The following is a 9,583-nucleotide window of genomic DNA, read 5'->3' as shown; positions in this document are numbered from 1 at the left end:
CACAGGCACCCAACACATTGCACTCCCCCACCATAAACTTTCCCTTAAACTCTTGCCCACAAAGACACAATTTAGCCGCCAAAATTATATTGAAAGAAATAAACACATAGAAACTGTTACATTTGTTTTTTTCTATTCTGAAAATCAGTTTCTGGTGCCATGATGAATAATATAGAAAAACATTCATTTGGTGTCTCTGTGTCATTGTACACTCACATCCCTCATTTTTCTACTTCATGCATTATTCAATGCAATATTTAACTCTTGTATTTGATTACGACTCCCTGTAAAATGGCATTTTACAAAATTAGTTACCTAGAGGAAGAACTTTTTGGGAACTTTTTACTCATTAACACTTGCGAAATTATAAACCTGCGCAATTGTTGACTTTCTCGCCAGCACAGCCACTTCTATTTTTATCTCATTCTTAAGCTCATCTTTAATTTTTATTGCTGACATTTTCCTTTGACAGTTCTTCTTTTTAACTTCCTTATTCTCCACTGCGTCTTACTCAGACAAGTGAAACTTGATATCCCTACGTCTTAATCCCAGACAAACGCCGCAGGAGTTTCATTTGTTTGTCTAGTCCAGGCTTTTGATGATCTTTTCTCTGTTGGTGAATCCAGGTAGGAGGTTGGGAAACCACACCTGTCCTGACTAGCATTAAACTCAATTCCCTCAAAACATGTTTGATCTCATGCTTCATATTGGGTTGTTACTTCTAGCAAGACTTTCATGTTTTAAGTATATCTGACATTTTCATTCTTGGTATGAATAATATAGCTGTATCAATGGTGATAGATGGTGAATGAGCAGTGCCAATGTAGTTGGGTCATGATCATAACACTGAACGCAACACTATCATCAGTGATGGCCAAATGGCCAAATAATCTTATGGATTCCTGTTCAATAGCAACTTTCCATAGAAAATACTTGTTTCAAAGCTGTTGTGCATAACCTTTTCTGGTACCCTACTCTACAAATTTCCTTTTCTTGAAATCAACAAGTATACATTTCTCAACAGCATGATGCAAAAAGCAGTGATCTAATATAAATTACTATCTTATCAATTCTCTTCAGTTTATAAAATATGGCGTGAGAAAAATAGCTCATGACTTCAGACATAAATAATAAACAGACATCTGTGAGGTATATCTTAGATATGACTGCCTGTATCAATTTGATCAATTAAATTACAATTTCGATTTAGTTTCAATCATTGTAATGACCACATTATACTGATCTTAAATATCAAGAGACCTTCTGAGATACTTCCGAGCCAGCACTGTGCAATTTAGCAAATTCTCATTGGTCACGCTGTTCCATACCAAAAAGACACCTCAGAAAGTAGCAAACCAGTGTTTCGCTAGAGCATCAAAAGTATACAAACGTGTGTCAATATTTTCCCTTCTTGTATGCGCTGTTTGGTTTGGCCAGCTTTCATTCTACCTGTCTTTAGCCCCTCCCACTGGACTCACCCTCAAAGAAGGCGCAGCGAGCTTTTTACCCACTAGAGTCACTCGGCGACCAACTCGAAAGATTAATGGAACACGACACGCTCTAAAATCATGATCGGAATATTTTCATTTTTAGCCATTTCTTCGGTTTGTTTCGTTTCTGGGCTTGGAGACAAAGGTGAGTCTCTTTGTTTGATTCGAAGGCAGGGGGATGGAGAGTGTTTTCGTGAATACATACAGAGCGGGTGTGAGGAGGAAGTCACTTTTTTACCAGTCTTTTTTTAAGAATTTGAGACTCAGATTCTTTTCTGAACCACGTTTTCCCCCCAGATAACGTGCCTCCATTGCAACTATCCAAATACTCCCTCATCCAGCCTCAAGTGGTTCGCCGATCGATACGAAGCATTCAAAGCGTATGTACGCAATAAATTCGCCTTTTCATCGTGTGACAGCAAATGAACTCTTCCCTTCCTCCAAATTATAGATACCTGAAGAAGATTCGCTTTCATATGACATCAACATCAACGGCAGCAGACACAGACTCCATCTAACAATAAACAGGTTGAAGGATTGTATAGTGTAAATTTCCGGATTTCTTGTGTCTAACGTTTAAAATATATCCACAGAGACTTTCTACATCCAAAATTTCTTCAGCACTCTTACGGCGCTAAAGATAAAGATGAGTCTGTGTCTCCCAAACAGGTGAGTCCGGTTGAAGGGCTTCATTGAGCTTACAGAATTGTGATTATTAATCCACTTAAATATAGGTGCACTGCTATTATCATGGAGAGGTGGAAGGATATGAGGACTCAATGGTCGCCTTAAGCACATGCTCTGGATTAAGGTGAGGTTTACCTTGGAAGTATTGTTTTACCCTTTGCTTTAATTTTTTTTTTTTACAGTTGTGTGCTGGGAGTGGACCTAATATGCGTAATATGCCTAAGTTGAAAAAGTTGTTTTTTTTGTTTGTATTACATTTTGTATTACTGAAGTGTGCAGAGCAAGCTGTGGTCGTTGGATTTATTATGACCTGCAAGATATACAGTTTGGGACACAGTAAATTCCCAAAACACGAATACAAAAAAAAAAAGAAAAATCAGATCTTTATCAGATCCGGTCAGACTCTAGGAAGTGGTAATGCTATATAGAATAGAAGAGTTTTCCAAGTCTATATTTGTCAAAAGCAGTTTCAGATAAACACACATTGTCGTTTGAAATTCTAACTCAGCATACTCCAGGTATGATAATATTTTTGAATGTGTTTGCATAGTCGTTCTGCTACTATTTATATATAAGGGAGAGGAGTTGGCTCCTGCGTTATACCTCACTGAATCTGTCCACCTTTAACCCTGATGTTAGGTGAACTTCCAATAGCTGCTGCGAATGGGCCTCACCTGGTCTGACCTAGTAAAAGCTTGTCCAGGATGTACTATAATCCATAATAGTAATAAAAGTGCTTACCATTTAACCTCATTTGAGTGTTTGCTCTGCCCACCATCTGATCCACATTACACTCAAAATGAAAGTGGAGGAAAATTGTTGTCTTCCTATGAGATAACAGTTATCTGGTGTCCATATCAATCAATGATAAACGCAATTTTCACATGCAAACATGCAAACTGAAGACAATGAGGACTCCATGTAACTGTACGACACACCCTCATATGAGGAACTGAAAGCATTTCTGATGTCACTGCCTTCATAAATATCTTTCCAGGGGCGTGATCTTCTTCCGAAACGAAGGCTATGGTATTGAGCCAATGCGCCAGTCCGACACCAACATACACTTTCTGTACCGACTGGAGGACGTCCAGTCTGAAGCAGCCACCTGTGGTGTCGTCCATGACTCAGCTGAAAGCCATGAACCGTTCAACCAGGGCGAGTCGCTGACCTCGCTTCTGAGGGTAGAACATTTAGTCTTCACATATGTGTATTGACACTCTTCATGAATGGCCTTAAACTGTTGTCTCTTCTCTGTTTGTTGTTCGAACAGAGGCGGCGGAATTTACCTCAAACCAGTTTCGTGGAGTTGGTGTTAGTGGTGGACAATCTCAGAGTGGGTTGTTTTTTCCTGTCTGTCCATGACTAATCACAGTCGGTTGTGACTTATTTATCTGCTCCTGCTTTCATTGTCAACAGTATAAATATAAAAAAGAAAACGAAGTGGCAGTCCGTGAGGAGATGGTGGAAATGGCCAATCTGCTGGACGGGGTGAGCTGTTCGATAATGAAAAGTCCTTATCCCTTTCTGGGTCAAACTGATAACAAGTATGGCAGACGTACGACGTTATGATGCTGCAGACAGGAAGAACAAGGAACAGAGGCAGCACAAACATGTTTGCCAAATCACACAGTACAGAGGTAGTGATTAGTATTTGGCCTTCTGCACAGCAAAACAATGCTTTGCTAATCTTTACAGCAGACATATACAATCTTCATTGCATCATTTCTGATAACGTGTGTTGAGTTCGGAGCACTTTATCGGCATTGTGCCTAGCAATTCATTCACAAAAATCAAATATGGATTAAATATATTTGATAAATAGAATTAATCTACACAGATACAAAACACTGTAAAATAATGTTTTTGTTTGTTTTTTTCATATGAACGTGCTATAAATATTAAATAAAATTAGTTTGAGAGGGAATAATCTGTCTATGTTATAGGTTTCTTATTTCAGATGGGACGTTTTAACAATCAGAACACAATGTTCAGTTTACTGTTGTGTATTTTTCTGCTATACACGGTCTTTAAGCATTAAGCATTTCGCATGCTCTGTCCTTGTCTCGTTCTTGGAAAGACATACAGTATGTATATAAGGGCCACATAGATAGTGTTTTAACTCAGATCAGATTCTCATTTCCTTTTTTTTAAGGAAAATGCATTTTTGTCTTCCAGTATTACAAGAAATTGAATATCCGCATCATGCTGGTGGGGTTGGAGATATTTAAGACGAGTAACCCCTTTAGCCTGGAGGGTTCTCCAGGAAATATTCTGGGTGCCTTTGTCAAGTGGCGGAAACAGACACTGCTGCCAAAGATCCGCCATGATGTTGCTCAACTCATTATGTGAGTCAAACAAATAATTTCCATTATATTGAGCCAATAAAAGCTTTCACAGCCTCAAAAATAATTTCTTCTTCCTCAGTGGCCGGCCCAACTCTTTCCAAGGCGTGTTGGGCATGGCCTTTGTGGGCACTGTGTGCTCTGCAACCAGCTCAGGAGGTATTAATGTGGTATGTCTACCTTCATTCCTTCCTACCTACTCACCTACCGTCCTAGGCGACACCTGGGCAACGTGTGTGTGATCTTTGAGAATGTGATACCTGATGCATTATGCATGACCATATCTTTGACAGTCAAACACGAGTAAAACCAGTCAGACTTGAAAATACCTTTTCGACTGTGGCGGAGAAAAAAAGGGTGTTACTTACTATACAGTTGCTAACCGTATTGAATATATTGAATCATAGTCAAGCTACGTTCATGAAAGTGAGCAAACTGAAGAAGTTAGTAACCAAGGTTGCATTTTGGAGCGTGTTTGTCATCCAAGATCCAACATGTGTTTGCACAATAACAATAACAATGACCATAATAATGAGGAATCCATTCACCAGTGTTCCCCTTTAAAGCATGTTTAAGGAAAGCATATCATATTTATAAACTTGATTCCATCGTCATTCTCACATCATTCGTCAATTTGTGTTATCTCTTTACAACAAGTACAATAAAGACAGTATTTCAAAACGATATTTGGAGAAATTCCAATGTCATTTGAATGTGTCTTATTTCCACAGTTTGGAAACGACAACCTTGTATTCGCATCCTCTATTGTGGCTCATGAGTTGGGCCATAATTTGGGTATGAGTCATGACAACACTCGCTGCAACTGTGAGGGAAAACCTTGCATCATGGCTTCAAGTACCAGGTAAATCATCAAATCTCATCTCGCCCTGCATACACTTCAAGGTTATCTCTTACTATGTAGTGTTCTTCTTGCGATAGTATTATGCAATTTCACATCTCGTCACGCACTTGTTGCCTCTTATTGTCTCTTCACATTTCGATTCTTGTTCTATCAACCGTCTCAAGCTACATATTGTCGTCTTATCTTTTTTCACCTGTTTGGCTCTCTCATCATCGTCTCTTCTGTTGGATTCTCTCTTCATGCATCAACACACAGTATGTCAATGGAATTGATATACAATGTCAATCTGTCGTTTGATAAACTGACAGTCTTTTGTGTCGTCCGTTGTTGTAATTGCTCACTTGTTTCACCATCTATGGATTGTCTAATTCTTTCATGCCAATGATTTGACATGAACTCTTCTCTGGGTCTCCTGCCGCCCAGCTCTGCCACCACCACTTTCAGCACCTGCAGTGGTCAGGACTTTGAGCGGCTCATCCAGCGTGGAGGAGGAATCTGCTTGAAAAATCAGCCAGAAATCACAGATGTTGTTGGTGTTGCGCAATGTGGCAACGGCATGTTGGAAGAAGGAGAACAGTGCGATTGCGGCACACCAAAGGTCCGGCATCCTTTCTGCTTCACCTGAACCTACCTTAATATTATCTATATAATTACATTTGATGCAAGTTAGGGCAGGTGGTGTTCAAACGTGTGTAGTATCAGAAAATGGAGTTAATATGATATTACAAATGGGAAGATAATTGTAGTTTTAAACATTATCAAGACGGCATTTGTAAGATTCATATGGAGGTTTCCAGTTATTTAAGACATGGTGGGGGATTTAGTCATAAAGTAACAACCACAATACTGACCAAAAGTCTGAAAATCCATTTTTAATATGTATATATTTGTCTAATGAGAAAGATCTACTTGTCTTATTGCATGCATTACACCTTATTATATGCATTTGACAAACAATGAGGGAAACTCTGTTCAGTAAAGATTATGACAATCTAAAATGACCAAAAATCAATTAGGAAAAATATGTTTCACTCAAGTTACTGAATGAATACTTACTCAAACTCTTTTTGATGAAGTGAACCACAAATTGTAAGCTGTACAATACTTTTAGAAAAGTGATTGTATTCAAGCTAAACAGAAAATGACAGAGTAATGTACATTTACACATTAAATAATTACGATTGAAAAACTGCAAATATTCCGTTTTGTCTCTCTCACCTCAGGAGTGCAAGAATAAATGCTGTAATGCTGCTACATGCAAACTCACTCCTGGATCTGCCTGTGCTCACGGCAGCTGCTGCAACAACTGTCAGGTAAGGAAGGATCTTTGTTTTAATTTCCAACCACCATCTTAAAATGTGTAGATATTGCATGATGATGTTTCTAGGTCCGAGTGGCTGGAACACAATGCAGGGGTTCAGCAGACACATGTGACCTCCCTGAGTACTGTAATGGCACCAGCGCATTCTGTCCGGACGACTACTACTTGATGGATGGTCTTCCTTGCCAAAACGATGCTGCGTACTGCTACGAGGGTCGATGTCAAACTTATGATTATCAGTGCAGGCGTCTCTTTGTACCAGGTACATTCGCACAGCTGCTTTTTTTAATGTCACAAATGCCATGTAAGTGATTATTTTTGGCCTCTTTTAATTTAGATCCTGCAAAAAAAGCAGCAGATATCTGCTTTACTCATGCTAATACAAGGGGAAACCTGTTTGGAAATTGTGGAATTGACAGCAGCGGGCGATTCATCAAATGCTCTGTGGCGTAAGTGACAGTGTCCAAGTTGATTTCATTACTAATACTACTCTGCCTGCTAGGCCATTAGAGCAACTCTGAGTCAATACAGGATGAGAGAATCGCATTAATAATGAAAACATTGTATCAAAAGTTGGTGTCTCCCTAAGATACAGGGTGAGAAGCTTAGTAGAAGCAATTTCTTCCATTGAAATAACTATGTTAGACTATATATATATATATATATATATATATATATATATATATACTGCAGTGTGACTTCACCAGCTCTCTGTAATTGCAGCAATGCCATGTGTGGAAAAGTGCAGTGCACAAATGTGGATGTCAACAATCCGCCTCCAGATGCTCACGTCAGTATCCAGATTGTGGATGGGTCGACTTGCGTTAACGCAGACTTTAACCTGGGTCCCGACGTGCTTGACCCCGCCTACGTCAATCCTGGTAGCCCATGTGCCAAAGGAAAGGTCAGAAATCTGGCGATTTAATTGAAGATTGAGGAGATTTTAATTCCTGTCTTTTCATTATAGACCTGCATAGACTTCACTTGTGTGAATGCCTCAGCTCTGCTGCCTAATTTTAAATGTGACGCCAAGACCACCTGCAATGGCAGAGGGGTGAGGTGTCACTCACTTTCAGCAATAATATTTTCTCTTGAAAAGAGCTTTATGAACGTTGTTATGTTGTAGGTTTGCAATGACCAAGGACACTGCCACTGTAAGGATGGTTGGGCACCACCATACTGCAAACAACCGGGGCGTGGCGGCAGCATAGAGAGCGGACCTGCTCAGATAGGTTAGTTCTTTTCATCCTCACCAATCTTCTCGCGTCAGAGCACATTGGATGGAGTCTCTCAGGAAACTTCTTCCAATATCTCTGTCCACAGGAAGAAAGAACTCCTTCCTCACTTGTAAACCGGTGTATTTACTTTAGTCTACTTCATAGAAGTGGATTCATTTAAAGAGGATGTGCCACATTTTGAAACAAACATCTTTTTTCTGGTTGACTTATTCATTTCATCTCCCACAGATCATTCTCTGAGGAATGGCCTGCTCATCTTCTTCTTCCTAGTGGTTCCCATCTTGGTGCTTCTCATTCTGGTGCTTCTGTTCATCTTCAAGAGAGACTCTCTGGACCCGTGTCTAAAAAGAGACTTTGCCCAACGTGTAATGTAAGAAATGCCTGAAAACATATCCATGAACACTCTTCAATTTGGGCCACTGAAGACCCATGCATTGCTGTTTACACAGATCCGGAAATACAAAAAGACAGCCGGATGTCAGCAATGTTGAGAAAAGGTCCTCTGCTCCGCAACATGTTCCTGGCAGAGTGAGCACTTGACCCTCTTTTAACCAAATATTGAAGCTAAGAAGTTGTATATTGACAGTTGATTTTCCTCCTCATCATTTCAGACCGACTATCCACCAGCTACTGATGCCCCGATTTCTGAGTATGACACTGCTTCCTTCAGTTTAATGTCACTCGTAATTGAGTGGCAAACATGTTGGAATTGTTTTTCCTTCCTCTGCTGTAGGGCTGATGGTGTAGTCAAAGTTCTGTTGGGTGTCCTTCAGAAATTGTTTAGGCGTCTCCATGCATCTAGTTTAGTACAGTTTTGGGGGTTGAAAAGATCCTTTTATCAGTCATTTACTTGTTTGCTCTAGTTAAAAAAAACGATTTCAGTGACTTCTTAATCATTTTACATCGCAAAGAAAATATATAATGGATACCTTTTCTTTGACTGAGCTAAAAAAAGGGAAAAAATGATGGTGATGATTTTTTTAAAACACCACGAGTTAGGACTCATGATAAGTAAAGTTATTTTATTTATTTTGGCAAAAGTGAATGTACTTTGATTTGGGCTCTCATTTAATTTTTTTTTGTTCCACTTATTCCTATAATAATGTAACATGCATGTGTTTGCTGATAAATCTACATGTGTATATTTCAGTTTCAGGTATGGAGAACTGGATTACAGGGGGACAGAACCAACGGGTGTCCCCGTGCGGCAACCAATGCCCCGGCAAGGTCCTGGGGTGCCTCGACCGATCCCGCCCAAGCAGTTGAACTGATTTTATGTTTTTTTTTCGCTCCGTGTATAAATTAAATGTATTAATTTGTGATCAGTTCTTTTATGAAGAGACCATTCTTTCATTAACACAATGTTGCTCACATATTTGGTCAAATTTGAGAGTGAGCTCTGCTGTGATATTGTCGCATTCCTTTGTACGCACACTCAGATATTGACCTGAACAATTTATATCTAATATAAAGATGAAAACATTTGAAATGAATTTGTGAACAGTACTACTATTAAAACAATATTTAATGAGAACCTTCAATTTGCGAATTTGTGACTGCTTCCTGGAATGTTTGTTATTCAGCTGTTACCTCTGGGGTTCTTTGCCGTCATCTAATATTCTGTGCAGTTATTTGACATT

The 9,583-nt window shown here is 39.3% G+C and overlaps 1 protein-coding gene across 1 annotated transcript; it reads left to right on the top strand.

The window, feature by feature from the left end:
- Positions 1 to 1,494: 1,494 nt before the first annotated feature.
- zgc:174164 (uncharacterized protein LOC570656 homolog) lies at positions 1,495 to 9,469 on the top strand. The gene is made up of 22 exons (XM_053883349.1): positions 1,495 to 1,635; positions 1,788 to 1,870; positions 1,942 to 2,018; positions 2,084 to 2,159; positions 2,225 to 2,301; positions 3,175 to 3,361; positions 3,451 to 3,513; positions 3,597 to 3,668; positions 4,356 to 4,525; positions 4,605 to 4,692; positions 5,254 to 5,384; positions 5,808 to 5,982; positions 6,608 to 6,697; positions 6,772 to 6,967; positions 7,043 to 7,154; positions 7,429 to 7,609; positions 7,673 to 7,759; positions 7,832 to 7,937; positions 8,172 to 8,313; positions 8,393 to 8,471; positions 8,555 to 8,592; positions 9,094 to 9,469. Exons 1-22 carry the CDS (start codon positions 1,569 to 1,571, stop codon positions 9,212 to 9,214), a joined length of 2,418 nt encoding a protein of 805 aa, XP_053739324.1. The 5' UTR covers positions 1,495 to 1,568; the 3' UTR covers positions 9,215 to 9,469.
- Positions 9,470 to 9,583: the final 114 nt, after the last annotated feature.

Source organism: Synchiropus splendidus, chromosome 1 (genome assembly GCF_027744825.2).
Source record: "Synchiropus splendidus isolate RoL2022-P1 chromosome 1, RoL_Sspl_1.0, whole genome shotgun sequence".
Taxonomy (NCBI): domain Eukaryota; kingdom Metazoa; phylum Chordata; class Actinopteri; order Syngnathiformes; family Callionymidae; genus Synchiropus; species Synchiropus splendidus.
This window is presented reverse-complemented; position numbering and strand designations above follow the sequence as displayed.